At 43.1% G+C, this 15,152-nt stretch overlaps 1 protein-coding gene across 3 annotated transcripts in view; it reads right to left on the bottom strand.

Moving 5' to 3' along the window:
• Positions 1 to 11,275: 11,275 nt before the first annotated feature.
• The window catches only part of LMAN1L (lectin, mannose binding 1 like), a 35,513-nt gene continuing 31,636 nt past the window's right edge, over positions 11,276 to 15,152 (bottom strand). For all 3 annotated transcript variants that reach the window (XM_072147896.1, XM_072147894.1, XM_072147895.1), the window contains one exon: positions 11,276 to 12,298. In XM_072147896.1, coding sequence (XP_072003997.1) covers positions 12,262 to 12,298 — 37 coding nt within the window. In that variant the 3' untranslated portion in view covers positions 11,276 to 12,261. The remainder of the gene's footprint in view (positions 12,299 to 15,152) is intronic.

Consider the following 15,152-nt stretch of genomic DNA (forward strand, 5'->3'; position numbering starts at 1 on the left):
AACATACTGGGGGTCATTTACTAAGGGCCCGATTCGCGTTTTCCCGACGTGTTACCCGAATATTTCTGATTTGCGGCGATTGTAACTGAATTGCCCCGGGATTTTGGCGCACGTGATCGGATTGTGGCGCATCGGCGCCGGCGTGCACGCGACGGAAATGGGGGGGGCGTGGCCGAACGAAAACCCGACGGATTCGGAAAAACCGCCACATTTAAGAAAAAAATGTGTCGCGACAATTACACTTACCTTCTCCAGGTATAGGCCGGTGAATTTCAGGGCATTCCAGCGCGCCTCCGGGGAACTTCAGCGCAGCATCGCCACCTGGTGGACGGCGGAGGAACTGCCTTAGTGAATCCCGGCCGGACCCGAATCCACCGCAGAGACCGCGCCGCTGGATCGCGAACGGACTGGGTAAGTAAATCTGCCCCACTGTATGCCACTATGGAAATAATTCATTAATTCAACTTTCAAACAGGGAAAGTACATGGTTTAGGGACTAAAAGGTAAGAAGTATTTCAGCAGAGGGAGACCTGATTCAAAAAGGGTGCGGTCACACGTACTGCTTTGACTCCATTTAGAAACTAAATCAAAGCGCACAGGTGCATAGTACACATATGCGATCACCCTTTGGTACGCCCTCATGCGCTTTAATTACATTTCTAAACGGAGTCAAAGCGGTATGTGTGACTGCACCCATAGGAAACAAAATGAGATTGTAATTACCTGAAATAGGCACACAATATGAGTTATGAGACATACATGCATTAATGTACACAACTCTTTTCCTACCATACAGAATGATAAATATCGATGAACAATTTTTGGGCTGCCATCATACTGGCATCCAATCTCAGCCATATACTGTACCATTGGAGATCTTCCTTCTCATAATCAATTTATAAACAAAACATTCAGCTCCTGGTGCAGCACCTGAAATCTTAGGGGGATGGACACAATCTAGTTGGTATTGACAATTCTTCCATCATATTCCACAGCAGTATACCAAATAAGGATATATATATCATTGGGAACAATAATTCTTTAAAATGATGTACTGGGCATATCATGGCATCTCCATTCTCTCGAGTGAGTCTTGTCCGAACAGGATATTCATTTTGTAAATGCTTATTTCTGTATTTGTATAGTTTTGTATATTTGTAGACGTATTACTGCATATGTGAATATCCTGCATGCCAAAGACCTCATGCACACGTGTGGTCTTTTCTGTTCTGTATGTACGGATGTATTTTGGCCGTAAATACGGGACATATTGCAACACTATGGCAACGTATTGCACTGTATCTTTTACCGTATCTGTAGAAAATAGTGATGGGTGACTGCCTATTGGCTGGATGACAGAATGCTCCCCCCACTGGTTCTGGATACTGCACATATATACAACAGCATACAGTGCACGTATTTAGCCCATATTTTATACAAATGGAAATACGGTGGAAAATAGGACATGCTCTATATTTTTATACAGCTCGCTTATGGTACGGTACGGTGGACAAGACGGCCATGTACATGGATGGACGTATTGCCAATTGGTATGCCATATTCCGGCCGTATATACGGCCGCTTTTATACGGTCATGTTCTTGGAACCACAGAGGTCACTTTTTGTTATGATTTGTATTATGATAATATAGTGAGAGCTGTGTTTAGAAATGTTTAGAAATGGAGACTTATACCACAATGATATTTCCCAAATGTCAGTGTTGTTGGTCTTTCCATATGATGTTATATTTTGTTTAAAAAAATCCAGTGAGCAGATATTTAAAAATAAATCACAAATGTTGCCTCCTAATGTGCAGAAACAAGTAATGTCAGCAAATGTAACTGCTTCAATTTAACCTAAGTATCAAGACCAAAATCATGTTTGTGTTCAATAAAGAACCTATATTTTTATGCAGATTCTGTTCATTGATGAACTCTTGATTTGCTGTTGATTGCATGCACTAAAACAAACGATGGAAGCTGTAAATGAATAAGTTAATGTTGCGCTTGTTTGTATAGGAAGCTGTTGACATATTTTCTGATTTTCTTCACACCAGAAATACTTGGCTGCAAATCAAGTTAGTATATGTTACAGTGAATATGCCATGTTGTAGAATCGACTTATATCACACTACACCTCTCTGGGGAAAAAAAAAGTGAAGAGGCGTTGTTTAATGGGGAATGGATGAGTAATGTTTCATCTGTCCATTATGTTCTATCTGTGTGCTTTTATTTAGGTAACATTTTTGACACTATTATGAATGTTAAACTTTATTTACTCAACTTCATTTGTATGTATTATCAGGTTATTATGATTCCAATAGATACATTTATACATATAAATCAATAGAGAAACATCTCTCTGGCTCTTCTTAAAATAACAGCCTAAATAATATTACGCTGTGAAGGCTTTCAAGCCGCTGTATTTTATAGCACGTAGGGAACACAATGAAATACATATCTACATCAAGTAGTGTATATAGTGTTTGCAGCACATAAGGATGTTATGTATACGTAAGTGCAGTTCCCGGAGGGTTTCTCTAATTTGGCGTAGTGTCTGCCAGGACCAAGCTGCTATTTTCAGATTCTGTGCCGGGAGATCCCCATCTGCATGAACTTACCCACCGGAGCGTGACATTCAGTGTTCTGTCCTAAGCAGCCACACACACTGCATAAATAAGCCACAAAAATCAAACTCAGATTTGCCTTTTATTAACCCAACACCCACAGCAACAATGGTATAGAAAGGAAGGGGTGGTGCACAGGTAATGATCCACACTTCTTTTTTGAGCAATTACAAATGGCAGGACGTAGGGACAAGCAGTGTCACACACATGGCACCTCAAACATGTGCAAAATACCCACACAGCTGCATTCTGGAATCTATACAAACATATCACAATGGTGCTTATGCAATGGACACTGATACTGGCATAGGGGTTTCAGCAGATGTACTTAGGACCAGTAAACCCTTGCCACTTATGGTGCATTGGCCAAGGTCTTCTTCTCCGTACACAACGGGCCAGTCGAGTACTAGTCTTCCACTAAAACAGTTACTTTAAGATACAGATTTAAGTGATAATGTAAGTGATGTGTTAGGGCTCTGATGCTTGCCACTTTTGTGGACACCTATAGGGAGATGACGTCACTGCCTTCCCATCACACATCATCATCACACAGGAGTCAGAAGAGAGGGATATATATCCATGGGAGTGTAGGCAAAAGTAAATATATTATTTTTATAGCAGTTAAGATAATTTCCCTATAAATCAGAGAGATCAGAAGTTTATAATACATTTAATTATGTTTTTTCATCCATTATGCCGCCCCTACATTGAAAATGGGGGACACAATAATATAATTTGATGTATATTCAATATAATTATAATAAACATATCATTAATTAGGCTGGTGATGTTTTAACATAGTTAATGATTTAAAAGGCACCTGTTATCTAAAACCAACTCAATAAACCCCCAGAGTACCTATTACAAGACTGCAAATATAGATGCTTCCATTGCAGGTCCTGTGCATTGCACAATTCTTCAAAATTTACTTTAACTCCCCCCTCTGCGTGTTTGCCAAAGACCCAGTCAAGAAGGCGGGAGAGCCGTTGGATGCAGTCAAGCCCCCCTCCTCACAACTGTTCAGCCTCATAAACCTGCCCCTCTGCATTGCCTCCAGCTCCAAGAGATGTTTTTTTTTTAAAATTAGTTTTGGGTATGGTCTGCACATCCCTGGCTTGCTCCAGCATGCATGATAGCTAGTGATAGCTAGAGAGCCGTGCTCCAACGTGCACTTGCACTGTGCACCAATAGAAGCCGGCAGTGGATGCGCAGGTCAGCTTCCAAAATGGCAGGTACACAGCACCTTGGAGCTGGGGGAATTGTGAAAGGACGTGAAGAGGAGCACGTTTATGAGGATAAGTGGCTGTGAGGAGGTGGGGGAGCTTGACTGTATACAAGAGCTCTAATTCCTCTTTGACTGGGTCTTCTGGAATAAAAGTCATTATTTGAAGAATGGTCTAATGCACAGGACTTGCATTAGAAGCATCAAGATATACTGTATTTACAGTCTTGTATAAGGTACTCTGGTAGTATATTGAGTCAGTTTAGGATGACATGTTCCATTTAATTATCTTACAGTGTCCAGCATCTGAGATAACTAAATTATATAGTATATAGTGTCCCATAGGAACATATAGAAAACATTTTTATTTTAACAGGAAAAAATCCTCAAACCCCTATAATACATTTATGCATCTATTGTAGAAGATGTGGACATTGTTCCGATCGAAAATATTATTAACACTGGACAATCTTATTTCATTGGGTAGGCTCTGCTCTTGGCATGTTCATGGTCTCAGCTGTAGATTGTAAATGTTACCAAATTCATGTTAGTGTCACCTCAAGGTATTTTGTACATTCTTGAACTCTGATTTGATTGTTCTGGCAAAATGAGCACTAGAATTGTGTATGGAGCTAGCACAGCTATACATGCTGCTTATTGGAGCTCACAAGGGACAACCCTCATAAGAAGCAGCAATGTGTAAGTGAAAGGGTGTCATGAAACACCAAGAAACGTGTGTTTCCAAGGCAGGCAAATTGCAGCTTTAGTAAGGACCTAATGGAAACTTATTACCCCCCCCCCCCAAAGTAAACAAGAAAAAAACTTGATAATTAATAGGGAGCCCTGGAATACATTGAGTTTGACATTGAGCACATATCCCTGTGGTCCTTATCGAGAAGCCTCTGGTCATCTCATCGGTCAGCGGACAAATCCTTTCCGATCCGGTCTGGTACCACACTGAGCCAATTTGCCTGCAGGTCGTGTTTTCCCAATCACCAAAAGAGAAGTTCCGTTCTGCGACTGAAAAGGTATTGGAGAAAAACCCACAGGTGATAGTTCGGCCCTTGGGACCCTTCTGTGTGAGAACAGCTCCAACACCCACGGATGAGACGTCAACCTCTAGCAGTAACGGTTTCTCAGTGTCAAGCCGTGACAGCATCTTCAGCCGGAGGAGGCCAGAGCCTATGGTTAGCGTTGTTCGTGGTTAGCGTCACAATGGGAGATACCAGGGAGGGAAAATGTGGGATAAACTGCCGGTAGTAATTGGCAAAGCCCAGGAATCTCTTGATAACTCGTAGTCCCACTGGACACAGCCACTGAAGGACTGCAGACACCTTGGCAGGATCCATCTGTAGTCCCTTGTCTGAAATAATACATCCAAGGAATGGGGGACTCTTCTGATGGAATTGACACTTCTCAAGCTTGGCATATAGGTGATCAACCTTAACGATCAAACAGTTCCATGATCAGGGGAAGTGGGTAGCGTTTTTTCACTGTGACTTTATTGACGGCACGGTAATCGATGCATGGGCAGAGAGAATCATCCTTCTTGGACACAAAGAAGAATCCTGCACCAGCAGGGGACAAAGACTTGTGTTTAAAGCTCTTCTGCAGGATCTCCTTTATTTAGGCCGACATGGCCGTGGTTTCAGGAACAGATAGGGGGTACACTCCACCCCGTGGAGGAGATGCACCAGGCACCAGGTCTTTTCTGAAAAAACATTTGCAAAGTCCCCATATGGAGCAGGGAGATCCAGCAGAGGCTTTCAGGATTCCGGAAGTAAAACGGCGGAGACGTGACAAGACAGTTCCAGACAACGTGACTGACATTCCGGTCCCTAGTGGAGAACTTCACCCGTCTGCCAGTCGAGCACCGGTGCGTGGCGCTGACCCACAGAAGGCCCAGAAGACCCCTACTTGTAGGTATAGGGGTTCAGTGCGGTACCGGATCGGATCCTGGAGAATCTGCCCACTGACTGACAAGATGACCAGTGGGTTCTCGAGACAGACCACTGGAAGATGGTACTGTGAGACCAAGGCAACATCCACAAAGTTTCCTGCCAAGCCGGAATCCAGGAAGGCAGAGGCTGGAAACGATTCACCCAATTCAAGATTGGGCCGAATAGGAAGCGGAACCTCAGCGGGATCCATGGCCGGATCCTACAGTCAGGATTCAGGAACAGTGGATCCTCTTGACCACCGTGGGAGGTGGTACTAGCTGACACCTGGGACCGGAATCTAAGTGGCACCTGGTCTTCACCAGAGCCCGCCTCAAAGCGGGATGGTCTTGCTGTGGCTGGATACCACCAGGGTACGACCAGGTTCCATATGTGTGACTAGCCCACAGTGACAGCCGAGGTCGAGGTACCTTAGCAGGGGACAGTCTCGTGATCAGGTTCAGGCACAGGGTCAGGGCAGGCGGCAGAGATGCAAGGTCGAGTCCAATCCGGGGTCAGCAACGGAAGGTCCAGGCAAATGGGAATGGGAACAAAGGAACGGACAGGAACACACGGGAGTAAGAGAACAGGAACGCAGGAACGCACAGGAGCACGGGAACAGGAACACAGGAACATGGGAACACAGGAACTCAGAAGCAGGAACACTAAGGAATGCAGGAATACTCATTGATATCACAGGGGAGCTATCTCAATGGCATAGGCTCAAAGATCCGGCGGGGTGTGCAGGGAGAGGCAGATTTACAAAGAATTCTGGGAAATTCCTGAAGGTGGCAAGCACGCCCTAGGAGTCGGGAGCGCGCGCACATGGACCGGAGTCTGGAATCAGGTGCAGGGAGAGGTAAGTCGTGCGTGAATAGTGCTGGCAACCGCCGCGGTGACATCCAGCTGGTGCAGGATTCTTTTTTGTGACCAAGAAGGATGGCTCACTTCGTCCTTGCATTGATTATCGCGGACTTAACAAGATCACAGTTAAGAACTGTACCCTCTGCTGTTGATCCCAGAGCTGTTTTACCTCCTGCGCGGCTCCAAGAATCCATAATCTCTGACATAGGTCTCCAGATGGATCCTACTAAACTGTCTGCAGATCTGCAATGGCCACGTCCACAAGGTCTACAAGCCATTCAGAAGTTCCTCGGCTTCACAAACTATTACCTAGTTTATTCCACATTATTCTACTCTGGTGTCTCCCATTGTGGCGCTCACCAAGAAGGGGGCCAATCCACGCCTCTGGCTCTTGACGGCTGAAGAGGCCTTCTCAAAGTTAAAGTCTGCCTTTGTCTCGGCTCCTGTTCTCACTAGGCCTGACGAGGCGAAGCCCTTTCTTCTTGAGGTGGATGCATCCTCTGTAGGTGCTGGGGCGGTGCTCACCCAGAAAGGGCCTTAGGATCCCTTGTGGGATCCTGCATTTCCTGTGCCCGTAATAAGCCTTCCTGCCTGAAACCGGCTGGTCTCTTGCTTCCATTACCGATTCCCAGTCGCCCGTGTTCGCACGTGGCTATGGACTTTATCACGGACCTTCCACCTTCCTTGAGCAATACCGTCATCTGGGTGGTGACGGACAGATTTTCTAAGATGTCCCATTTTGTCCTTCTTTCAGGTATTCCATCTGCTCCCTGTCTTACCAGCTTGTTCTTTGAACATATTTCCGGCTGCATGGTCTCCCTCTACACATTGGGGCAGATTTGTCTAAGTTCTGGAGATCCCTCTGTAACCAGCTCCAGGTAAAATTGGACTTTTCCTCTGCCTATCACCCACAGTCTAATGTGGATAGAGTGAACCAGACTCTGGGCTCCTATCTTCATCATTTTGTTTCCTCCCGTCAAGACGACTGGTCTACTCTGTTGCCATGGGCGGAGTTTTCCTGTAACTCCCTGGATTCTGTATCTGCCGGCTCTTTTTTATCAATTATGGACTGCATTTATGCCCTCCTCTTCCTGTGCCTGTGTCCTCAGATGTTCCTACTGTTAAGGAGTTGGTACAAGATCTGAAGTCCATCTGGGAGCAGACTCGTCTTTCCTTGTTAACGGCTTCTCCCGAACCAAGCACCAGGCTGACAAGAGATGCAGGCCTCCTTCTTTCTTCTCTCCTGGTGACAAGGACTGGTTGTCCTCCAGGTACGCCTGGTTGAAGATTCCTGGATACAAGCTTGGTTCACGATTCCTGGGTCCTTTCGAGGTGCTGACTTGCATCAATCCGGTGTACTACAAGCTGCGCCTTCCACCCACCATGCGCACCCTGAACTCCTTCCATGTCTCCCTGCTCAAGCCTCTCATCCTGAACCGCTTCTCCTGGCAAGTACCCCCTGCTGCTCCCGTGGCTGACTCCTCCGGCATCTATGAGGTAAAGGAGATCCTTGATATGAAGAAAGTGAGGGGTAAGCGGTTCTTCTTGGTTGACTGGAAGGGGTTCGGGCTGGAGGAGAGATCTTGGGAGCCCGAGGACAATATCCTGGACCATGATCTCCTGCTCAGATTCCTCCAGCCCAAGAAGAGGGGGAGGCCAAAGGGTGGGGTTACTGTCACCTGACTATGCTCCTCTGCTGCCTGCCTTGACCTATTTATACGTCCCCGGCTCTGATACCGTGCTGCCTGTCCTGACCTCCTGCCGGTCCCCGACTACGAGATTGCCTGACGTTCCTGCACCTGTGACTTAACACCATAAAACATGAGATAAGAGGTAACATGGGCAGGTAGGTTTATATAAAGGGCAACAAATTCATATGTCAGTATTTGAGTTGGATAACACTATAGGGGCTGACTATTAATGATCTTCCTACAAAGGATTTTACAATTTCTAAGACCTGTCTATAAAAAATAAATAATGTAACTGAAAACTGTGAATAGGTTTGTTGATAGAGGCCCTGCCAGCTTATTCCTGCAGTAGGAGAATCAGCTTTTCCTATGTCAGATTATATTATATTATATATGATATTATATATATTTTAAATAGCATGCATGCGAGGGGCCTGTACCATAGGTGTCAATTCAGGAGGTGCTAAGTCACCGGGGTGAGGTCCTCATTCATTCCAAAAGGTGTTTCTTCATATGAACAGACCAAATGTAATTTAATGATTTCAAAAGTACCAGAGAAACGGAGCATACCTGAGAGGATATCTCCAGAAAAGGGCATTTGGTGTCTGGAAATGCCAAGTGAAATATTGTTCCTCAGTTGTCCTTAGCTCAAGTAAGAAGTGTTTGCTTACTTGCAGAGAACATTTAAGAATTGTAGCTATCCTTGTTTCTGTTCAGTGAGGAAATTCAAATGCTGTTTTCTGTTGAAGTACAACAATGTTCATTTGTTGGCATAGTACTCCTCTTAGCACTTAGAATGGGATAAGAATATGGCTCACAACAATTGTTTAGGCATACACCAGTCCCAGGTACTGGATCTGATGAAGCTTCAATGCTCCAGTCCCAAATAAGACCACTAACCACTGTGGGATGATAAAAAAACCCACCAAAATTATCTGTAAGGTCAGTATAGTGTAACGTCCGTGCCTAAACTTTGCACTATCCGCAGTTTGCGGACTAGATGGCGTTTATTTGTGTGTGAACTGTGGCTTAATGCTTATGTTTGGATTAACTGAGCCACACCCTGCTCCTTGCATTTCAGTCTTGCCCAGCAAGGGTAACTAGCCTGATGGACAGTTCCCCCAGTGTGCTGCTGGAGGCGTGTCCGGGATCGGCCTCATATACCTGCCCATTCCCATCATACCTTGCTGGTTATTTCAAGTCTTACATGTGTATCTAGTGCTCTTGCTATCTTGTTTGGTATTCTGTGTTTTGTATCCGATTCCGTACCTTTGCAGCCATCTCGGTTTTTACCTGGTTTGTTTGTCTCTGCTTGTCTGCCTGTATCTTGACCTGGTCTGTATATACTCGCTTGATCTTGACCTGGTCTGTATATACCCGCTTGATCTTGACCTGACCTGTATATAACCCGTTTAATCTTGACCTGACCTGTGTATAACCCGCCTGAAGTCCGATATCTGTTGTTTGTCTCTCAGTATTGTTTACCTCCTAGTGTTATTCCGCTTTCCCTGTCTCAGTCCTGTGTTAGTATTCTCTGCACCAGTGTGAACACTGGTCTATTCCTGTATTCCGGTTATGTCCGCTCCACCATCCAGCAGCTCCCAGACGAAGTAAGTTTTCCCTGTCATCTTGTAGGGTTGCTCAGGGACCGTTAGTTAGGTTCCTGAAAGTGGGTTTGCCCTTATCAGGGCAGTTTATCTGCTTTAGGCAAGGCCTTAGCCCGTAGGGACGTCGCAGGGTGAGTTTGCCACCACTTACCTAGTCTGACAGCTAGCGCCAAGCCTGGTTGTGGTTGTGCGTTTGATATAGATAGATTGTGGTTGTGGACAGGTGCTGACATATAGATTCCAGGTAACCTTCTTAAATCTTTTACAGACCGCATGTATGACGGTCAGGCCCCTATTCAAGTTCAAAATTTATACATCAAAGAAAAATATGAAAAACCTCAGGAAGTCAGTGTCCAGCTTGGAAATACGGACACACGCTTCAGATTCCCACATAGCTCAAGTACTTCTGTCTTTTGGGGCTGTGCCAAGTCAGAAGTTCTGTGGGGTCACAGGACCCACTTCATCGAGTAGCCTCTTTGGACCAATGGACAACACAGGCAGTGAAATCACCTGCAGAAAGGAAGTGACAACTAGAGGAGGCCACTAATTAGATGAAGTAGGTTACATTCCCCACTGAAACTTTCCAGTCCCCCACAATTCCTACAATACCCCTTTAACTATGGTCAACTTCCTGTCTGGAGTGCTAACATGTGTATATGTAAGAACAAGTGATTACGGTATGTACATTTTTTTTTACAGGAGGAACACTGTTTTTTATTTTTAACAGATTGTGTGCTTCTGCAGTAAAGTAACAGCTTTTATCAGTGACTACAGCTTTGCTACAGTAACTACATAAAATTTGAAAGGGTCCAAGACACACCTACTCCCTCATCATTGGTTCAGACTCTTGCTCTCTCCCCACCCCTGCAGATCTTCCTCTTCAGATTAGCCGTTGTATGTTAACACAGGTCTATTTTAGGCACCCCAGGAAGTCAATGCATGGATAGAGGATTGATATCCATCAAAAGCAGAATGATGTATAGTGAACAGATTACTAAACCACCAGTGCGATGAAGAAGATTATCAGGCAACCTTAACACACTTATTGAGAGGATTGGGGCTTGTCCTGAGGGTCACGAAAAGTTCAAATGCCGGCCATTGCCACTGGCTCCATTCAACACAGTCTACATTCTGGTAAGGAAGTGTCTGTTCTGTTGATAGAAATTGAGCTTTCACACTGTGCCTGTATTTTGCGGTTAGTACTTATAGGGCATTTTCTGCAGCTCCTACAGATCCTACACAATTATTATGAGAACATAGGGGAATAATATAAGAAAAATGCACATACTAGGACTAGTATTAAAATAATAAATAAGTAAAAAGAAACAATAAGCAATGTACTTTGGCCATTTTAATTATCTGTAAATATCATGTAGGTGAAAATACTCCTGTAGGCTATTTTGACAGTAGGAAGATCTATAGAATGATTAAATATGGTAAGAGCATTAATTTATACAGGAGGATTATGAGAAGCAATAAAAAAGAGATTTAAAGCAAAGATTACTGCACATGGCACAGTAAGAGGATTTCATAGACAGGGGTGATATAGATAGAAGATATATCCTTCTAACACAAAATATAGCCTGGAAATGTGAATAATGACATAAGGTGATGGATAAGGAGCCAAAAATATAGTTATATCCCTAGCTGTAGCATAGGTCCTGTTTGTAGCAGAAACCCAGCACAGCCATAAATAGAATTTAACAAAGTTTACAGCTCCCTAAGGATCAACATAATTGTCACATCCAAGTTATGAGTATGATTGCTAAAAATGCCATGCAAAATGTCGGACCCCCACTAATCTGTTTTTAAAGCACTTTGAAAAACCATCAAGACTTAAATTTATTGTATAGATAGACCCTTTCATTTTATCTGTTCCCATTTCATGAGTTTAAGGAGCATAATGGACTGTGTGTTAAGCTCTTTTAACATATGCAATAGGTCTAATAAAATAAGGAACATGGATGTCACTCACAACTATTTAATGGGTCTATGTAATATGCATCAGGTCCTCTCCAAGTACATACATTTAATCTGTGCTAAAGAAGTGAAGGGAGCTCTACATGGAGTGCAGGAGATACAGCTTATTAAACCACATCAGATAAGATCAGTAAAATGTTAAAAAGTTGTGTTTGATAGATACAGCAGTAGGTCTCAATATGACTGGAAACATTTTACTGCTGCTTGTAGCTCTGTAGTTCACTTGCACGAGGGATTCTTAGAAAGGGTCGCTCCTATATTGGTAGTTCTGCTCCAGGAGGAAGTCTTTTTCAGGGAAGTAGAACAAGTTCAGAAATTGCATTATTTGCTTCCATTTTCAGTAGAATTTTTTTTCGGCTGATTTAGTTTGGTTTCTAATTAAAAAAAAAAAAAAAGAATTAAATGATTATCAACTTTATTATTGCACCGCATCTTCTGTTTTCTTCAATCCGTGCGCCCATTGCAAGCTTGCGGCTGTACAAACGTCCCCCATATGTTCGTGTGCATGGGGCCTTACCTGTATACATTTTATGTGAATGAGTGCATGCTACTACAGACATGAAGTGTATGTGAAGGGACTGAACTAATTTGATGTGGAAACATATTAAAGTTATGCAGAGAGAGAGAGAGAGAAAAAGTGAAGCAGAGCAGTAAGCTGCTGCCATGCAAGATTCCCATCAAACTGAGTGATCGATAGCCTAAGATGTGACTGCCAGCACTACCACCACCACCAATCCTATGAATGAAAATGCCCCATTCCTAATAAATCAATGGTTTCCCCTGCACAAAGATATTCCCTATCATTTGCTGTAGAGTCATACTTTATCAGTGTATACAGGTATTGCAGGCTATACCCAATGCACAGAATCAGTGGCGTAACTTGAAGCTGAAGGGCCCCAGTGCAAAGTCAGTTCCAGGCTATAATGTATGTTTTATAGTACTAGTCTTCTCATATGGGAAAGTGACACCTTTTGGGCCCCAAAGGCTCCAGGGCCCGTTTGCAATCGCACCCTCTGCACCCCCTCAAGTTACGCCCCTGCACAGAATAGTGGATAGCTTGTAATAACCAGTGGAATCCCTATCAGCCATGTGATGATGAATGGAGTAGACGAATGCTCTACTCACTTCCATTCGATTGGTGGAGATAGCCAAGTACAATGATGTTATTCCCTGGCTGTCTCATAGTTAATGAATATGCAACCAGCTACTTAATTTATTCAGGGGAGAAGGGATAAGTGTCTTTGTAGTGGAACCAACACCAATACACAAGTTATTCTCCATTAAGCTTACAAATATCAAAGACTTCAGTCCTTGATCTGTAGATGCATTTTCTGTTCCAATAGACTGTAGCCAACATGTACTGCATAGTACTTTAAATAGTCCATATGTATTCTTACAATAGTATTAGCTAAGCAAAATGCCAGACTCGCCATGTCTTGTCCTGGAATTATAAGCTGTCTGAGGGACGATGGGTTTGTGGGGGCTACAAGTGATTTCCGACCCTATCGGCTAAATGAGACACATTCTAATACCCTCTCATTATCTCTCATAGTACCCATCTAAAGTAATACCTTATAGAGGATTTGAAGCTTTGTGTAGATTTTTTATTAACCTTTATCATAAATCTGATCTTGTTGTGCATGACACGTCTTAATAATTTCCTATTATGAATCTCTGTGAATTTGCTCTGTTAATGCATAATTTATCCTGTTCTTCATTTGTTGAAAGGTGTGATATGAGTGAATCAGTTCCTGACGATCTTTCTTCTTAAATATCAAGTCACATCTGTGATTTCATACTCCCAAATCTAAAGAAGTCTTAATGTCTACTCCACTTGTTATTCCAAGACCATCTGTCACATTGTGTCATATGCAGCCCCATGAATACATTACTTATATCACGTAGCTCCTTTACTCCGTTTATTCACCTTAACTTGAAGAGTAGCAATAAAACTGCTTCTCCTTACAAACAGTTAACTCATTTACAATCCACATTGCAGGTTAAGGGAGTCACACCACTCAGTAACTCCTGCTCTGTATTTTGGATTTTCCATCATGGGAACATGTGACACTTTTTTTTTTTAACACTACCGCTATTACACATATTTCTGACACCTAGAATTCTTAGCTCCTGCTAAACTGAAATATCTCACCAATCTTTTTCCTCCTGCATTTATCTCAACCTTAATCATCACTATAAGTGATTAAATATAATGCTGCCACCATGTACCCACAGGGATGCAGATCCAGAAACCATTCATAATATTACCCTTTCTTTTCTTATCAGAATATGTAGGTGATAGGGATTATCACAAACCCCATTGTTCCTGTAGTCACTCCAGCTGGGTCCAAATTAAAATAATTATTGGATGTTTCTAGGATACAACTACAGAAACGCTCTCAGGATGCTATGTTGTGTGTGAAAAGATCACTTTGTTACCTTCCTGGATTGCATCTAATGGAAGAAAATGTGGCCATGACTTATTGCAACCACCATATAACTGTTATAGTAACCAGCCCCATTTACTTTTATGAGGTATGACACCAAAAGGCCAAACCGTGATCTCCAGCCATGTCATGTACACCAAGTAGTACTACTACCTTTATGTAAACTTCTAAAGAAAAAAAGCTTCATAAGCTACAACTTTGGTACAAGAAGAAGGACATTTCCCCATAAGGATCACCTGTTTTTATGCTATGGATGGTATAATATTTTAGAAATCTCTCCCACTTAAAGGGGTATTCTGGGAGTAAGCATAATTCGTAATGGGTCATTAAAATATAAGCTAATATGTAATTAGTTGTTATTTAACATTTCGCTTCCTTTAGTGGAAAAGTATTATTGACATACACTATAATGAAGAATCAGTCCTGTAACTTTGTCCCCGTGGAGGAGACACAGGACAGAAGATGCAGCTGGTTACATGTCCACATCACATGTAAAAAATCCAAGACACAAGTAGAGCATAACAACATTTATTAAAGGGCCAAATCCACCTTCATGAATCTGACGGGCAGCGAAGCTCCAAAGACAGACATAGAAGTGTCCCAAGGAGCCTGTCTAATGTTAAATAACTCATCATTACTATGGTAACAGAGCAAGACAGTCTGTTACATCATCATTGGGAGCAGAGTAGAAGAGGGAGGAGCAATTACTGAGAACTGTAGGATCATGGGAGATGTAGTTGCAGATGGTGGCCTTCTCGGACATTACCCTGCCTACTCTACA

The sequence above is a fragment of the Engystomops pustulosus genome, chromosome 4 (assembly GCF_040894005.1).
Source record: "Engystomops pustulosus chromosome 4, aEngPut4.maternal, whole genome shotgun sequence".
NCBI classification, from domain to species: Eukaryota; Metazoa; Chordata; class Amphibia; order Anura; family Leptodactylidae; genus Engystomops; species Engystomops pustulosus.